Raw genomic sequence first — 20,042 nt, forward strand, 5'->3', positions numbered from 1 at the left:
GAGTAGGCTGGGTCCTCAACCCACTTAACACTGGTAACAACCCATACCCATTTTGGCAACATTAGTCAACATGACCAAATCACCTAGAGCCATATTTTACACCAATTGACTAGCCCTGCCATGGCGCAGTGTCTCTGATCTGTGTTCTCATATCTTAAAGATACTGCACACCACAGTAGATGCCCAAAGCAGTTGGTCTGTACAACTCTTCTCCCTACACCATGTAGAGTCTGTGCTGCTGCCTACAGCTCCATTCATTGGTGAGTTTGAGATGGGAACACCCAGCATGTTTTTCAGACATGGGTGAAACCCCACAGAGACGCAGGGAGAACATGCAAACTCCAGACCTGTCAGGATCGAACCTTGTGCATGGGAGATGAAGACCTTAACCATTATGCCAACTGGTCTATGTCTATATATATATATATATATATATATATATATATATATATATATATACACACACACACACACACACACACACACACACACACACACAAATTCACTTTAGAAGCTCGAATTCCCAAAAACCCGAACTTTATATGGTTGAGACCATAAGTTTGAATTTAGGAAACTCGAACTCCTAAAATGAAATGTATTAAAAAACAAAAAAAAGTCAACCTCGCTTTTGCAGGGGGGCAAAGCCCCCCCTGCACCCCCCCCCTAGTTAACTATACCAACTCCGAGATCGCGCTACAGTGGGGAAAAGGGAAATCTCCCATTTCCTGTCAACATCGCAAAAAAAAAAAAATGAAAACATTACTTACACACAGAGCGTACAGAGGTCCTTGCCTCTGTGTGTAAATAATGCTTAAGGTAAGTAAAATGTTATTTTTTAACACTTTACACATTCAAGTTACTGAAAGCTCGAGCATATGGTCTCGATCATATTCAATTTGAGCTTTCAGTAATTCGAGCATGTAAAGTGCTCCAACACACACAGACACACACACACATATATATGTATCTATATATATATATATATATATATATATATATATAGATATATATAGATATATATATATAGATATATATAGATATATATATATATATATATATATATATATATATAGATATATATATAGAGATATATAGATAGATATATAATATATATAGATATAGATATATAGATATATAATATATATAGATATATATATAGAGATATAATATATATAGATATAGATATAGATAGATATGTATATATATAGATATAGATATATATGTATATATAGATATAGATATAGATATATATGTATATATAGATATAGATATAGATATATATGTATATATAGATATAGATAGATATGTATATAGATATATATATATATATATATATATATATATATATATATATATAATATGGAGAGAGAGAGAGATAAATGCATATGTGATTTTGCTGTGCATAGAATTTGTTTGGGAGATATGTTTGGGTTTAGTTATGGTAGGGGTTGCGTGGTTATACTTTTTGGACTGCAGTTTCATGCAGACACATACAAGTGCATGTAAGGGCTATAGGCCCCTTTCCTGCACTGTTGTGCAATCTCAGAATTGGTGTATATAAGTAGTAGGCGGGTATGGAGTGCAGTGAGGCTTGCCCCCTGCAAAAACACTTTTTTTTTCTTTTTTGATAGATTGGGAATTATTTCCCCCTCCCCAAATAGAGTGAGTCTCTATTTGCCTTTAGTTCTTCAGACATAAATTGATATACACATGTATACAGATTTCTCTGTAGTTGCATACATTGATGGTTTGACAGGAACTGTTTAGCCTGACATAAGAGTACTTGTTGGTATGGTCTGTACTTTGTGAGCTGCTGTATTTTATAGCCAGTAACTGTAAAGGAACTCTCCTTGATGCATAATGTTCTTCTACCATTCTTCTCCATCGGGAAGGTCTCAATACAGTAGTGATTTTGTGTCCTTTTAGACACACCATTCTGCTACATTTTCTTGATTTGCAGGTATAGTACTTTGTTAGCAGTGAGAGAAACAGTTGGCTTTTGCTAAGGGATGCTCTCCTAGTATGGCACATGTCATAATATAGTTGACAAAAGTTGTTTGCCAAGTCACATGAGCATCTGGGAGTAGCAATCTTAACTCTTGGAGGAAGGATAGTTGTAATTGTAGATGCACCCATCAAGATTCCCTCTCATTAGAAAAGCTGGTAATATATAAAGTACCTAATAATTTTGCTTCCTATGTGTGTTTTCCTAGTTACCATTTAACTTTTCTAAAATTATAATTTTTATTGAGTTTATCATTCGTTCATTTTTGATACTCATTTCTATTCAGGGCTGTGGGGGAGCTTGACCCTCTCCTAAGATGCGGCATGTTAAGGCATGGAATCAGTCCTGGAAAAGATAGGGGTACATTACTGAACATGATTGGTAAAACAAACATCTGATGTCAAAACTGTTATGAATGTAATGTTTTAGTCATTGTGTATGGTAATTTTTCTTAAATGAATGTCTAAATAAAGTAACTTTTTTTTAATTAGGTATCTTCATTGCAGCAGCGAGTTGAAGACCTTCAGCACTTGTAAGTTTTCTGCGTGTTTCACGGGCATTGAATATATCATAGAATCTTTTGAGCATAGACAGCATTATGTGGTTTATTCATCTAGTGGGACCAGCATTTGGTTTCTTTGAGGAGTTATTCATTTGGACCTATAGAATTGAACACTGTTATGTTTACGTAATGGTAACGCAGTCTGTAGATTTTGTTGGAGTTTCTGTAAAAGGAAGGCTCAAATTCTCAGATGTTCTTCGTGTTTCACTCTTGCAGTCATCACACTTGGGTTATCTGCCTGCAGGTAGCCCTCATTCGGCCCGAATACCAGAGACTTAGTATTTCTGCGTCGGTTGCTGTCGCTTTCAGGACTGACGTCAGGGGTATTAAAAAAGGTATCTGATGCCATTACATCAGTCTTTCTTGCTGAGGAGGAGCCCGAAGGAGAAGCACTTTGCGAGTGCCGGTCGGCCGCTACCTGAATTTTTCATTTTTGAATTGAATAATCCTGAAGTCTTCTAAAGCTAAGTACCCCATTGGGGATAGTTTTTTCTTGCTCTAATCTATGTCAGAAAAGATTGTCTTGCCTGTGGAAAGCAAATACCTCACAGATATTTTCATTCTTACTGCGTCACCTGTTTAGGCCCAGACCACGACATCCCTCACTGTCTGTTTTGTGCCTTGTTTAATGCCCGAACCATTCATCGGGCTGTCTTTGTTGCTAAATTCTTTCACTGTCTATATCTCCATATTCTGAAATGGCTTCAGTAAGCCATCCGACTACTGATTTTCTGAAAAAACGTAAGGATAAAGACAGACCGCATAGGTCCAAAACTGCCAACGATGCTTCCATCAAGCTAGTCGCCAGTCCGCCGGTACTCAGTGAGGTGCCTTTGCAGCCCCTGATGCCCGCTTCAATGGATTCACAGGCCTCCGCTGGGACCCATTCGGAGTCTGGTATGCCGTGAGATGCTTTTTCGACTATGAAACCTGCAGATGTGTCTACCTTGGATGGGTCCAGAGCCGTAGTGCAGGCACCGGCTTCTGAGGCAGTTCTTCGCTCTTCCGATATTCTAATTAAATCGACTTCATTTCTATCCAAAACTACAGAGTTTCTTAGGCCCAGAGTACGCACTACGCCTAGAAAACTGACAACCAAAGTGCATGCTCAGGCTCCTATGCCACAAAAACAAATGCTTAGAATGGCTGAAGACCTTATTACACTGATTAAGGGAAGTCAGCCTTCCCCTGCAAAGAGACAAAAGAACCCAGTCCCCTTCAGGTTCTACAGACCAGGAGTCCAATGACTGACATTTCTGATTATGAAGACATGCCCTTATTCGCTTATGAGTATTTGGATGCAGAGGAATCCATTCCCTGTGCCTCCCCTCCAGAGGATTTTTCTTTTGGTGAAACCTTGCATACTTTGAGAGCATTTCCATTGAGAATGCCAAGACTATCCTCAGTCCAAAAAGAGACTCTGAGAATTTTTAGAGTTGCCTCAGCACAGGCCTTTAGCTATACCCCCTGTCCTGGATGTTGTGGATGATGTTTTCATGGAATCCAGTCTTACTCCTGACACTTTACCTCCTGCCCCTAGGAAACCTGACAGGTACTACAGAGTACTTGATGCTGTCAAGTTTCTGTTCAAGAATCCTATTGCTGACCCAGAGATAATTTCTCAGGGACCTAAAGGTATCAAGGCTACTACAGCCAAGAATCCCACCCCTTAGGACAGGGATTCCAGAGCTTTGGACATATTGGGTAAGAAGGTATATACCTCTGCAACTCTTGCTATCAGGGCTTTGAATTGCCAGTTTCACATGCTAAAGTACCAGCAACATATTATGGAGCTTATTAAACAAAAAGTGGTAACTTTTCCAGTCTGTGCAGAAAATAAAGAATTACAGGAGCTTATGCACTATGCAAACCAAGTCAGTAAGCATACTTTGCAGTGTGGCTTTGATGCCCTAGAAACATCTTGCAGGGCAGCAGTCACTGGCTCTGTACTGAGAAGACATGCTTGGCTGAAGGAGCAGATCTTGCCAGATCATGTCAAATCTAAATTACTAGACGCTCCTTTGAATAAGGACTCTTTGGCACCAAAGCAGAAGAGGTTCTTAAAAAAAAAAGTGGAAGAAAAAGCTAAATCTATGCAGAGTGTTAAAACACTGGTCCTTTCCAGCCCCCTCCAGGCCTTCTCAAACAAGACCCATTGGAAACCGACCACCCAGACTACAGTCTCAGGGTATGCAGAGATCTATGGGGTGCCCCCCCCCCTATAGCAGGGAGTGGTAAGCCACCTCCTTATGGAAAAAGCTCACAATGACTTCTTCAATCCACTTCCCACCCCTGTCCAACTGATTGTGCCCCTAGGAGGAAAACTTGCCCTTCATGCAAAAAACTGGATGTCCATCAGCCAGGACCGATGGGTCCTCAACATTGTATCCCAGGGGTACAAATTTTATTTCCATTCTCTGCCAACCCCAAGTGGGTTTCCAACCCTTCCTCCAAACCAGTGGGCAGATTCTCAAAACCAAGTACTTTCCCTGCTCAATATCAGAGGTATTCAGCCTGTTCCAGTAGAACAGAGGGGTCAAGGATTCTACTCCAGACTCTTCTGGTACCCAGGAAAGAGGGCTCTTGGCGCCCCATCCTGGATCTTTCAATTCTCAACACCTTCCTGGTGGTACCAAAATTCAAAATGCTTACCCTGCAACAGCGTCTTCCTATGTTAGCCAAGGATGCCTGGTTTGTCACCCTAGACTTAAAAGAAGTCTGTCAGCACATCCCTATAAGGGAGTCATCATGCAGGACGTATCTACATTTCAGGGCAGGATCTATGCATTATCAGTTCTCTGCACTTCCCTTTGGCTTATCTGCTGCACCCAGGGTATTCACAAAATGCCTGGCTCCAACCATTGCGTACTGCAGGCAGAGAAATATCCAAATTTATCCATACTTGGACGACTGCCTAATTCAGGCAGAGTCAGGAATTGCTGCTTCAGCACCTGGCATTTGTAAAAAGTCTTCTCACTTCCTTGGGGTACACCATCAACGAAAATAAATCACTACTGGTACCCAGTCAAAAGATTGTATTACTAGGAGCAAGCTTGGACACAACTTCGCAGATGGCATTCCTCACTTCAGAAAAGCAAGTCTATCTGACAGATTACTTCAAACAAATGGCCACCAGAACCCAGCTATCTGCAAGAAAAATACTGCAAGCCCTAGGGTTCATGGCCTCATGTATACTGCTAATTCCATATGCAAGACTACATGTGAGGAAACTTCAGTGCTATTTAAAAAGTCTTTGGTGCCAGCATTCTCAGGACCTGGAAACAGTCATTCATATCATACCCTGTCTAAGGACAGAGTTCCTTTGGTGGTCAGAAGCATGCAACCACAACAAGGGACAGACATTCACTCTACCCCACGCCATCCAGACCCTGACCACAGACACATCAGACTATGCCTGGGGGGCTCACATGGCTGGCAAATGTTTTCTGGGCCCCTGGAGCCCAAGCCAGATTCATCTGCTCATCAACCAGAAAGAGATGCTAGCTGTACAGAATGCCCTGACAGCTTTCATGTCCCTACTCTTTCCAGGACAACTGCTAATAAAAACAGACAACACCACAGTTATGTGGTACATCAACAAGCGGGGGAACCCATTCCTACCCACTCTGCAGGTTAGCCATGGCCCTGTGGCACACAGCTTTGGACATCCAAGTCCACCTACAAGCTCAGTTCCTGCCAGGCAAGCAAAACTCACTGGCAGACAATTTAAGCAGAAATCTCCTAGACCCACACGAGTGGAAATTGGACCCCACCACCTTCAACTTTCTGATTCAGAAATGGGGGACTCCAGAGGTGGATCTCTTCTTTGCCTCCCCCTACAACCACCAGCTCAGCAAATTGTGCACCAGGAATTCTCACAGCAGGGCCTGGAAAATGGGTGCTGTATCCTTTCTATGGGAAAAGCTCTGTCTAATACCTTTCCCCCTTTGCCCCTTCTCATAAGAGTAATACTCAAGATAAAACAAAACAGGCCAAGGACAATTTGTATTGCCCCGGACTGTGGCCACGCCAGCACTGGTACCCACTCCTGCGCAGCCTGACAGTGGTGCCATGCTGGCACCTACACCAGACCCCAACCCTGCCCTCTCAGCAGGAGGGACAGATTTTGCATCCCCAGTTGCAAACCTTAAATCTTGCAGCCTGGCTTATTCCTTGAATTCTGCACCAGCAACCTAAACAGGTGCTGGATGTTGTCCTTGAAACCAGAAGGACCAGTACAAGGAAATCCTATGCTGATAAGTGGAAAAGGTATTGTTGCTTCATTCAGTCTAAAGGAGAAGGAGAGGACACAGCACTACCCTTCTTATCCCTAATCCTGGATTACCTAGCTGAATTTCTCCACAGAGGCCTATCCTTCTCCTCCATTAAGATCCATGCCTCTGCCATCTCAGCTCATTACAACACTGATCCACCCCTATTCTCTCACCCCCTCATCAAACAGTTCGTGAGAGGGGCAAACAACTTAAGACTACCAAGGAGACCCCACCCTGCTTGGGACCTTAACTTTGTACTGGAAAAGCTCCCCCCCCCCACACACACACACACTTTGAACTGGCTGCTTCAGCAGAGTTAAAATTCCTCTCTTGGAAAACCGCCTTGCTTCTAGCCATCACTTCAGCTAGAAGAGTAACTGCGCTACAAGCGCTGATGGCTGTGGAACCATTCATTATTTGCCATGCTGACAGGGTTTCCCTCAGGGCTAAACCTTCCTTTATGCCTAAAGTGGTGTCCAGTGTGGCTCTCAACCAATCCAGACATTTGCCAACCTCCTTCCCTAATCCTCAAAATAAAGGAGAAAGGATCCTGCACTCTTTGGACGTGCGCACACAGCTCAGATTCTACCTTGACAGGACTAAGCCCTTCAGAAAATCTGACCAGTTACTAGTCAGCTTTGCAACAAGGGCAGAGGGCAAGGCCATTTCAAAACAAACCATTTCCAAATGGATACCACACTGCATCCATTTCTGCTATAAACACCATGGAAGGCCAACCCCTCGGAGTCAGAACACATTCAACTAGGGCTACATCTACCTCTACAACATTTTTCAGGGGAGTCCCTACCAGGGACATCCTGGAGGCTGCTACCTGGAGCTCTGTACACACCTTCACCAAGCATTACCACCTGCCTATCTTTTCCAAATCCAGGGCAGGTTTTGCTACAGCAGTCTTGCAAGGCCTACTAGCCAGCCCTAACTCTTCTTGACTGCCTCCACCCTTTCTCAGCTTTGGGAATCCACCCAAGTGTGATGACTGCAACAGTGAAACACGAAGAACATAGTACAGTCGTGTACACTTACCATAAATGTAGATGTTCGAGTGTATTCACTGTTGCAGTCCTGGTTTCCCTCCCTCCAGCCACCTGTTTTTCTCTCTCTCTCTCCTCTCTATGGCTATTACTATTGGTATTGGTATTTACTTTTTACTGGTGGTGTTTTCTCCACCATTACTTAGCTCCCTATTTGGGGGAGGGGGGCTCCTGACATTTGGGGCAAGAAAAACTGATGTAATGGCATCGGCTGCCTGTTTTTATACCCCTGACCACCTGACGTCAGTCCTGAAGCGACAGCAACCGACGCAGAAATACTAAGTCTCTGGTATTCGGGCCGACTGAGGGCTACCTGCAGGCAGATAACCCAAGTGTGATGGCTGCAACAGTGAATACTCTCGAACATCTACATTTATGTTAAGTGTACACAACTGTACTTTTCTTATCCCTTTCTTTTGCTGAAAAAAAACGTGTCTTGAATTTTTAGCTGTCTTCCAGATTTTTTGTTTTAGTACATGCTTGTTTTGATGCAGCATTGCCAGCGCTCACTCATACTTAGCTTGTGACTTACTTTTCTGACAATGCTGCAAAAGAAAACTATACATTTTTGACATATTCCTCAACTGTCCCTGGTTTTGAAGAGCAACTCTTAATTTTTCTGTCATATTTTTGTCCAGTCCATTGTACATTTTTTTTTATTTTCTGGTAAATCACTGAGGATGGAGTCAAGTCATTAATGCTGAGCTTTAGAATTTCATGTGTGTGTTCTTCAGATTTGTTACATTTTGAGTGAAAAGAGTAATTGCTAAATATTGTCCCTGGTTTTGAGCTTTTGCCCCAAGCTATTTTTGGCTTTGTGTCTGAGCAAAGAAGTTGAGAGCTATGATTTTTTTGTTTTGTGGTCAGACCACTTGCTCTGAGAGAGAAACAGACTTGATTGACAGTTAAGCTACAGAAAACATTTTTAGGTTAACAAAGTAACATCCATCTCTTAAGAGCTCTAACCAATAGGTAAATCCAGGTCATAATTCGCTTTTTAAAGCAGTCTTCAGTATTCTTGCTTATGATGACTTTATATTTTATCTTATTATTGTTCTCTTCACTTTCAGGCAAGCTTTATAATATAAAAACTAATTTTTATATAAATGTAGTAGGATGGACAAACTGTGCGGATGTATCTTAGAAATCCATTGCTGTGATTTTATACCACCCATAAACTACACTGCATGGGTAGTTTCATGCAGTAAAGTAAAATGTAAGCTGCCCACATGCTTTGTTTCGGTGCTGTTGCTGTTTTATTTTCACATTTTGCAAAACTGGTCTCCCTGTTTCTACAGATGGACATTATTGTATTCATAAGTTTAATGCTGTGACTTAAAAGCAGTATTCTTTTCAACATTAAGAGAACTATTTAAGCAAATAATATAGTTTTAAGCATTTTGACATTGTGGATTTATCCAAATTAAACATAAAACTACATGAAATATCATAAAAAGAAGATGGTTACTTTTCAGGTCATGATATGTCTACAACCGTATAAATTACTTCCCCAAACAATGGGGTACATAACTTGCAAAACATATTTAATACAGAGAACAGTTGAAGTAATGCATGCATTTTTAAGTGCTTGAGGGCAACATTTTGGGAGATCTGTTCATCTTTCTAAACGCCAGATGGGTTAGAGGCAGAAAAATGAGTATAAAATGGCTTGTTCTGGCTATATCAACGCAGCAGATTGCTCATGCAAAGTAGTTAACATATTAAATGTTCCCTTTTCTCAGCAGAACCCTGAGGTTCTGTACGGGTCTGTTGTGATTTAATTATCCGTGTTTCCTCTTTTAATTTACAAAATTAGGTTGAGAAAGTAAAGGATATATTCATTTAGTAAATCAAAGCTGATGTTATACAGAAGTAAAAAATGTAGTTCATCTCTTTATGCCAAAGGCTTCAACTGCACCTAGATAGAACTTTGCTTGATTGTGTTTTGCTTCAGCAGGTACCTCATTTCTAAGGCCCAAAACTAACCTTTATTATTGTATTTAAGTACTCATTCAGCTATGCAAAATCTTTGTTTTACTAGTAGTCTTTCATCTCTATTAGCACTGCTCCACTAAAATTCAGAGGAGCAGCAGCTGGCTATAGGAGTTTCCTGTGGATAGTGATGAATTAGCCCTAAAGTCCCTATGAGTTAGAGTACCTTTCCTCCATATGCTTCTTCATATTGGTGACAGTAGGCCTGTCTTTTTGATATTGCTGAAACGGCCATATTGTGGAGTACCTCCAAATGGTACCAGTAAGTCATTTAAAGTATCATAAACTTTTTGGTGCAGTTGGAGAAATATCAGTGTTATCAGTTCTTCTATTCCTATCTTTGTGGATAACGATGAGCTCAGGGCATTGTGACGTTAGCACCCACAATATTTTTAAAGGGTAAAGTCCATGCATTTATTAGTCTGATCCAATGTCTGGTACTTTCTTCAGTGCTTCTTTGATTGGTTTCATACCCTCTTCCATTCCTTTTCAGTATTTTTTTTCTGAAGCCCTCTTGCTCAGTTTCCTTCATCTGGTAATGTTATTTGTCATACTAGGAGAGATTGCCTTGCCCCTGTATCTGCCAGTTGTCTTCCTTCCAGTTTCCTTCTGCCACACTCAAAATTGGAATCTGTCATAAGTTTGTGTTTGAAGATTTTCTTACATTTCTCTAAAATAAAGCCTAATAAAATGAAGCAAAGCTTTTTAACTGTTAATAAGTCACCCTCACAAGTGTCGTCATTGTCCCTACTGTTTAAGAGAAGACACAGTGCAAAAAAACATCTTAATGCCAGCAATTCATTCTGGCCACTTATAGATGTTGTTGAGAAACTTTTGGGCTGTCTGACTGCTGCAGAATGGCACTGCTTGAAAGTACCCAGAATAAGAATTGGGACTAGAGAATAAGAAGACTTTAGTCGTATCTTCTTGAAGACTGGTCTTTTGTAGAGGTGGCCCTTTGCCCTTTAACCTCATTCTTGACTACCAAGGGCCTGAGCTTAAATCTATTTTCTAGTTTAGCAAACAGTAAGGGGGCCTTGAATTGGTGCACCACTTGACTTGGCACCTTGTGGGGTGCATCCTGAAATATGGGTATATCCCAACCCTTGGTTGATAAGCTGACTCACACTACTAATTAGCCAAATTCTAGGAGGTGTGGTGTCTTGAATCCTCTGACAGTAGTGCAGTGGTTGTTTGTGACTAAGGAGTCTTCTGACCAAGTATATCTTCATATTCAGCAGTACTTAATGGTTCATACTGACTAAGGTTCAGCTGGTCTTGTTTTACCAGGGCTTGCAGTAGAGCCTGCAGATTTTGCATACTTGTTTTGAAGTGGGTTACCTGTCTTCGGTGTATGTGTGCACACATGGATATCATACTTTTACCACTGCTAGACCCAGTGAAATCCTATTAAGTCACCAAGAATTTTTTTTTCATGATTATCCTCGAGTATGCCATCCACCACCTGAGAAGAGCCCATAGCATTTTTATCCTCCTCTATGTAGTTTTTGTACAGAGCCTTTGGGGATGGAGGGTTTTCCCACCCTTTCATCCTCATAGAATGAATAACCGATCCAGAAGCCATGGTTTCTGAGAGATTTATAATGTTAGCCCTCTTATACACGAACACATGCAAGTGCACACGCACACACACTCACACTCACACACCAACCCCACCATTGACCCATGATTTGGAGTTATATTTTTAAATGTGAGGGCCTCAATGGACTGAATTCTGGTCCTCATTCCTTCCCCCAGAATTACCTTAAGTATCTGGAAAAGGAGGAAGAATGCTTGGTTGTGCATACATATGGACCCCTTCATAAAGTAAACAATTTGGTCTGGAAACGCACATCACGCAAATTGTAGACCTCTGACTCTCAAGATGACGGCTATTCTATGTTCCTTGCTGAATGGAGTGGCTGAATATCCTGTATCCTGGAGATGACTTTGTGGCACCCCCAAATTCAGCGCAGGGCACAAACATTGCAACATGTTAATACTTAGCTGCTTTGGGTGGGTGGATAAATTCTCCTCTTCTGGTGTTGTGGATTAGATCCACACTTCCACATCCTTCCTGGTGGATCAGGTAGTGGAAAGGCTGTCCTTCCTTTGTGTGTCTTTTCAATAAGTAGGTGGTCAAATACTCCACAAGCTTCTTCAGTGTGCTACCATATATGGTCTGCTGTAATTTTAAGAGCACTGATGCTTTATCTAGGGCAGCAGATTCAGCCCTGCTCTTACACAGAATAGCCTGCCCTCTGTATGGATGAGCTCTCACAGCCCATACTGAGTGACTTATTTGATTTGCCGGTACTTTCCCGTTAAACCCCTACCAGTTTGCGCTGCTGTATTTTGCCAGTATTTCAGTAGCGGAGACAAGTTTTGTGTGACAACTACATCTGTTGAATAAGGAACTTTCAAAGCTGAAAAAATATTTGAAATTACGATACTAAATATTTGCATTCTATGATCCGACAATGTAAACAATAAGCAGTATTGTTAAATGTTGCACCCATGTGAATGTTATGGAGCATTTTGTAACATGCATAAAGCATTATCCCGTATTCTGATGAACATCAGATGTTTCTTCAGGCAACTGCAGTTTGAAATGATTTATTTAAAGCTCAAGCAGTGACTGTTATATCTGAAGTTGTGAAGGGGAACCCAAAAGTATTGGTTTAAAAATAAACTGAGACTGTTCCCAGCCCAAAATACATGGTTAGTTCTACGGCTTCCTTACTAACTGATGTATCTGTTGAAGCATTTTAGCATTTGCGTTCTGACAGCAGTTTAATAATAAAAAGGGACTAAGTCGCTGTGATGGAAATTGGTCCATGTTTCTGGAGAAGACAAAAGAGATGGCTATAGTTTGATTACCAGTGCTGTGTAGCCAGGAGGCTGCTGTAACTGAAGTGGTTCGTGGTACGGGTTTAACGGAAAGTAAGTGCGAAGACGTGGTAGGGGTTTAATGGAAAAGACGAGTAACCTTGCTGTGATGGAAATGGGTGCATGTATCTGTAGAAGACAACAGAGATGGCTACAGTTTGATTACCACTGCTGTAAAGTCAGGAGGCTGTTGTAAGTGGTTCGTGGTACGGGTTGAACGGAAAGTAAGCGCGAACAGGTGGTAGGGGTTTAACGGAAAAGTACCAATTTTCCTTTACAGGACTCTGTGGTTAACCTGTTGAAGAGAAAATGGATCCTTAATCACCATTGTTGACCTTTATAATCCCTTTCATACTCTTCCTGGCCATTTCAGATCCTAGAGAATAAGTCCCGTTGTAGATTGAGGAGTTCATTTGGATGTCAGATGTTACATAGTATTATCCCTTTCCCCCTCCATGGCAGACAATCTGCCTTAGAGGGAGGGACCGTGCAAGTCCATCAGTTGCTGTGCTGTCCTCTGTTGCTACTTATGGGGCTGGTTCTTGAGATGTACGTTTCCTTGAATATCCATAACAAAGCACCACTGTGTTCACTGTGTCAGGGTAAGCTTTGAATTAGAGCTCTTAGGATGTTCTTCGTCTTCCATTGCTGCAGTCCTTACTAGTGGGTATAGTCCGCATCCAGTCGGCCCGAATACCAGAGTATAAGGCTGACGTCGGTCAGGGCGCATTAGTCTGACGTCAGTACGTCAGGGTACTAATGCGCATGACCGGCGTCATATCCTCAGTCTTTTTTGCCGCGTGGTCCGATGCAGAAGCAGTTTTGCGAGTGCAGGTTGGCGTTCTGAAATCTTTCAAACCGGAGTTTCAGACCAAACAGAGTTGGCTAAGTACAACATTTTGTTTTTTTCTTGCCTCAGCATTTTACCGGATGTCAGAAAAAGTGAATAACTGTATTTCTTGTGGGAAACAGATACCTCATAGGGATTACCATACCTTGTGTATACCTTGTTTAGGGCCTGAGCACGACGTTGTTGGTTGCCGCTCTTGTGCTAGGTTTAACAAACGCACTATTAAAAGGAGGTTAGACTGTGCCAGGTTAGTGTTTGGGAAGCAATTATAAAATGCCGCCGGATGCTCCGACGCCCGCTGGCCCAAGAAGCGCAAGGACAAAACAGCGAAGCCTAGGGTTGATGACCCGGCAGTCCCGGACGCCGGTTCTTTAGGTGGCTCAGTGGAGCCAGAGGTTTTGCCAGGAGTTTCCATAGAGTCCCAGGCAGAAACTTTACTGTTACAGGATGTGCCTCTCAGGAGGTAGGCCAGGCTGAGGGGGCTTCTCAGGTGACTGTTCTTCCCTCTCTTCCCAAGGTAGTTAGAGCCTCTCCTTCTGTTGCCAAAACTTCTTTGAGAGGTAGGCCTAGTTTAGCTTCAGTGGGGGCTTCTCCTAGCATTTCAGGTTCTGTACCTAAGAAACATATGCTTAAAATGGCAGAAGATTTGATTACTATGATTAGAGGTTCTATGCCCCGCCTGATAAGAGGCCTAGGGTGGAACCAGACTTTGATAGTTTTGAACAGTGTTCAGAGGCTTCAGGGTCTTCTGGAAGACTTGCAGGAGTATCCTACTTATTCTGATTCTGATGTGGATGATTCCACTCCTACAGCTACTCCTCCTGAGGATTTCTCATTTTCAGAAACTCTGCATTCCATGAGGGAGCACTTTAAATGGGAAGGCCAGGATTACTCTGATTCCAGGAAAAGGCTTAGGGAGTTCTTGTTTTACCCCAGCATAGGCCCTTGGCTATTCCTCCTGTGTTGAATGTGGTGGAAGATGTTTTGCAGAGGCTTCCTGAACCCTGACTCTTTGCCTCCTGCTCCTGTTAAGCCTGATAGGTATTATAGGCTCATAAGTATTTGTTTAAGAGTCCTAGGGGACCCAGAAACTATTTCTCAAGGCCCTAAAGGTGTTAAAGCTTCTGTGGTTAAAAATCCTGTTCCCACTGATAAAGAGGCAAGGGCTTTGGATAGGTGGGGAAAGAAAGTGTATACTTCTTCCACTCTAGCCATGAGGGCATTGAATTGTCAGTTTCACATGCTAAAATATCAGAATTACCTCCTTTCACAATTAAAATCTAAGGTGGATGCTTTGGCAGGAGGTATTGAGTGTAAAGAGTTGCTGGATTTGGTTCATGTGTCTGAACAAGTGGGTAAGCATTCTTTGCAATGTGGTTTTGATGCTGTACAGGCCTCCTCGAGGGTGGCCGCTACTAGTTCTGTTCTTCGCAGGCATGCCTGGTTGAAGGATCAGAATTTAGCTGAGCATGTTGAGACAAGGATTTTGGATGCTCCTTTACAGTCTGATGTGTTGTTTGGATCGCCTGTGGAAGCAGTTTTGAAGAAAATGGAGGGCAAAGCTAAGTCTATGCAAACTGTTAAAGATTTTTTGCAGGGGCAGCCACCGAAGTTTAGTAGAAATTGGCCTGCTAAGGGGTGGACATATCCTGCTTATGATTCCCAGTCTAGGGGTAGGTCTAGACGTGGTAGGGGCAGGGCTCAAGGTTCTTTTAGGCCTAGAACAGGAGTTCCCTGCCCAGACTTCTGGTGAGGGCAGGGTCAGTCCTTTCAGAACAGACCCAATGACCTGTCTTTTCCGCTGCCAGTAGATTCTCGTCTGGCAGCTCCTTTGGGAGGAAGACTGTCTCTTTTCAAAGAAAATTGGGATTTAATTACTCAAGACAAATGGGTGTTGGATGTCATTCACCACGGTTACAGATTTTATTTCCATACAATGCCCCTTTCAAAGGCATGCCAGACGTTCCTCCTCCACAAAGAAAAGAGGCTCACAAGCAAGTTTCTCAATTACTCCAGATAGGGGCCATTCAGCCAGTCCCTCTATCAGAAAGGGGCCTAGGATTTTATTCTCGCCTGTTCCTAGTACCAAAGAAAGGGAACACGTGGAGACCAATTTTGGATTTATCTCTCCTCAACACTTATCTGGACATTCCCAAGTTCAAGATGTTGACGTTACAACAGCTTTTACCTCTGCTGGGCAAAGATCACTGGATGGTAACTCTAGATCTCAAGGAAGCTTACCTTCATGTGCCTATAAGGCTAAGTTGCAGGAAGTATCTGCGGTTTCGAGCTGGAAATTCTCATTATCAGTTCTCTGCATTGCCCTTTGGCTTATCTACTGCGCCCAGAATATTCACAAAGGTTCTGGCTCCAGTGATTGCTTACTTCAGGCTTCAAGGAATTCAAATCTATCCTTACTTGGACGACTGCCTGCTTCTGGCTCAAGAAAAGGAAGACCTTGTACAGCATCTGGAACATGTTATAGCAGTGCTAAGATGCCTAGGGTATTCTGTGAACGAAATAAAGTCCAGTCTAGTACCCTCTCAAGACATGTGCTTTCTGGGTGTGAGACTGAATACAGCAGCCCAGATGGCCTTTTTAACCCCGGACAAACAACAGAGTCTATCCCTTTACTTCCATCAATTATCTCATCAGTCCGTGCTGACTGCAAAGACAGTCCTTCAAGCATTAGGGTTCATGGCATCTATTCTGGTGCTTCCCAATGCCAAACTGCATATGAGGAAGCTACAATGGTATCTCAAAAATGTATGGACACAGCACTGCCAGGATTTGGACACTGTCATTCAAATAATACCTTGCCTTCAAAAAGAATTTTTGTGGTGGGCTCAGGAATGTCACCTAAACAAGGGACTCTCTGTGACCCGCCAGAGGCGAGTCAGATTTTAACGACAGATGCCTCGGACATTGCTTGGGGAGCTCATCTAAATGGACAGTGGATACAAGACAAGTGGCCTGCCAGACTACTGCATCTACATATCAACATGAAGGAGATGTTAGCAGTCCAATTTGCATTAATGGTTTTCAAGGAGTTACTTCTTCCAGGGCAGGTGTTGATTCTAACAGACAACACAACTGTCATGTGGTACATCAACAAGCAAGGGGAACACATTCTTATCCTCTATGCAGGCAAGCAATGATTTTATGGGAGACTGCGCTAAGCTTGCAACTAACTCTTCAGGCAAGGTTTCTGCCGGGAGCACAGAACTCCTTAGCAGATGTGTTAAGCAGACAAATCATGGATCCCCACGAGTGGAAACTGGATCTTCATGTATTTCAACAATTGACAGTGTCTTGGGGAACTCCAGACATAGATCTGTTCGCTTCTCCACTAAACCACCAGCTGCCACAGTATTGCACAAAGGGGTTTCATCCCACAGCTTGGAAAGTGGATGCTCTGTCTTTCAGTTGGAAGAACCTTCATGTGTATGCCTTTCCTCCTCTACCTCTTCTTCCAAAGGTACTATTAAAGGTCAGACAAGACAGGCCAAGGATGATTTTGATAGCTCCAGATTGGCCTCGGCAACACTGGTACCCACTCCTCCGGAGTCTGGTAAGGAAGCCTCCATGGCCTTTGCCTCTGATTCCTCATCTGTTATCTCAGCAGGATGGTCATCTGCTCAATGTCAAGCTTCACTCTCTTCCTCTAACAGCCTGGCATATTCTGTATTGAAGCACAGCAGGTCTCAACTTCCTCAACAAGTTTTAAATGTACTTATGGAAGCTAGAAGACCTAGTACAAGGAAAGTGTACGCAGAAAAATGGAAGAGATTTTTATTTTGGAGTACAGCAAAGAATTTGCAGGTTTCTGAGCCTAATTTGAGTGCGGCTCTTCAATACCTTACTGAGTTATTGGACACAGGTTTGTCCTTCTCTTCTATTAAAATTCATGCTGCAGCAATTTCGGCTCACTATGATTGTGACCCACCATTGTTTTCGCATCCTTTGTTCAAGCAGTTTCTTCGAGGGGCGAAAAATATAAGGCCCCCAAGTAGAGCTCCTACTCCTGCTTGGGATCTCAATTTTGTGTTGGAAAAACTTACTCTACAACCTTTTGAGCCGGCTACTGCTGAATTGAAATACTTGTCATGGAAGACTGCTTTTCTGTTGGCTATTACTTCTGCAAGAAGGGTGTCTGAGTTGCAGGCCCTTATGGCAGTAGAGCCATTTTTGATTTTCCATAAGGATAGGGTATCATTACGTACTAATCCTTCCTTTATGCCTAAGGTGGTTTCTAATGTGGCTTTAAACCAAACTATTCATTTGCCTACTTTTATGCAGACCCCCAAAATAAAGGGGAAATGATTTTGCACACTTTAGATGTACACAGGCAATTGCGTTATTATTTAAGCAGGACTAAGGATTTTAGGCAGTCTCAGCAGTTGTTTGTTTCTTTTGCTTTGAGTTCACAGGGCAAGCCTGTGTCAAAACAAACTATTTCTAGGTGGATTGGCTTTTGCATTGCATTTTGTTATTCCCATCATGGCAAGGAGATTCCAGCTGGGATTAGACCTCATTCCACTAGGGCTACTGCCACTTCAACAGCATTTCTAAGGGGGGTGGCAACTAAGGATATTTTGGAAGCAGCTACTTGGAGTTCCGTGCATACTTTCTCTAAGCATTATCACCTTCCTATCTACTCTAAGTCTAGGGCTGGTTTTGCCACAGCTGTTTTGCAAGGCATGTTGTCAGCTCCTCCTTCTTTATGATTTGCCAGCCTCCCTTACCTCTGCTTTGGGATTCTACCCACTAGTAAGGACTGCAGCAATGGAAGAGAAGAACATAGTACAGTTTTGTACCTACCATAAATGTAGATGTTCGAGGATTCCATTGCTGCAGTCCCTCCTCCTTCCCTCTGTGTTTAGGGGTGGTTGTGTAGGTGAGTTTACATGCTTATATTTTTGTACATGTTTTTGGTGCGGGTATTTTGGGCCTTGTCTTTTTAGGGTCTTCTGACATCTGGGGCAAGAAAAGACTGAGGATATGACGCCGTCATGCGCATTAGTACCCTGACGTATGATCATCGCCAGACTAATGCGCCCTGACCGACGTCAGCCTTATACTCTGGTATTCGGGCCGACTGGATGCGGACTATACCCACTAGTAAGGACTGCAGCAATGGAATCCTCGAACATCTACATTTATGGTAGGTACAAAACTGTACTTTTTTACTTGGGGGCAATGCTATCTATACAGAGCTCTTGAGACACATCAAGAATGTAATACTAAAAGAGGTCAGATAAACCTTCTCCTGACTCTTATTTTTCGCAAAAGTAATAAAAGGTTTCTGTCATTTTTGCAGAAATTAAAATGTTTTTAGTTCATAATACTGGTGTGAATCCAACATGTTATTTCAGCAGTTCTTTTTTCCATATTTTCTGACAGCAGATGAAATATTTTTGCTTAACAATTTTTTTAAGCAGTTAATGGAAGATATCGTTTTACTACTTCAAGAAAAGTTTTAATTCTTCACTGCTGAAGTCTACAATTTATACAGAATGCTCCACAGTCCCATGCAGTAGTCCTAAAGTCTGTCACAGCAAACCGCTGTAAAGGAAACATCTTCCCTTAAGGCAGCTCTAAACTTCTGTGAAATAGTGTGTTTTTTTTCTTTCACATGTCTGCTTCCATGCAGATAACAGCCTTTTCAATAGGACCTGAATAGAAGTTCATAAAGCAACTCCCATGCTGCAACCTTTAACATCTTTTTTAACATGTCATATTTATTTATGACAGGAGTACACATTCAGTTATAAAAGAGAAAACCATTGCAAAGATTTTTTCATGCATTATACAAGAATGATTTCGGTCATAATTATTCAGTTTGACATTACATGGACTACTCAAGTCATGACTTCCCTGAAATCTCACTTGTCCTCCTGAACATTATTCTGTATGTTTTACATGGTTTCCTCCTTCCCTTTTCTGAGGATCGTAGTCCTAGTTCTATCTCCTTTACAGTATTCATTAATTCTGTTTGTTTTGTTTTTGATTTCTATTTTCTGGTAATCGCTTTTTGGCAGCTAACAGCATTAAACGTAGTTGGGCCTTACTTGCATCTAAGCATCTAATTTTTTATATCCCAGCTCCAAAGAATCATCAACTTAATTAAAATAGTTTGGTTCCTCAGCATTTCTGACAAGTGTCTTGTATGGAATTTCAAAAAGCTGTCAACACATTGTTTTCCCAATGCATGGTCCTAAGTACCCCTATCTTTCTCATCTCACCTCCAGCAATTGCTATCTACCTGTGGAAAAATTCTTTGAAGTTTACTTGAGGTATAGAAATACCTATGCAAATGCTTCTCTGCAAAAATCCTAAATCTTCTAGAGTTTGCTGCATACTTGGGGAGCCTTATAATTATCCTCATATTTTTTGTATATTGCCTTTCCATTCTCAT

General features: G+C 42.1%; 1 protein-coding gene across 1 annotated transcript in view; it reads left to right on the forward strand.

Moving 5' to 3' along the window:
- KTN1 (kinectin 1) overlaps positions 1–20,042 on the forward strand; it is a gene marked incomplete in the record, with an annotated part of 2,305,074 nt that overhangs the window by 1,092,489 nt on the left and 1,192,543 nt on the right. Inside the window, 1 exon segment of the mRNA XM_044074427.1 lies at positions 2,497–2,537. Coding sequence (XP_043930362.1) covers positions 2,497–2,537 — 41 coding nt within the window.

The sequence above is a fragment of the Protopterus annectens genome, chromosome 6.part0, assembly GCF_019279795.1.
Source record: "Protopterus annectens isolate FY-2018-M chromosome 6.part0, PAN1.0, whole genome shotgun sequence".
In the NCBI taxonomy this organism is placed as follows: Eukaryota; Metazoa; Chordata; order Ceratodontiformes; family Protopteridae; genus Protopterus; species Protopterus annectens.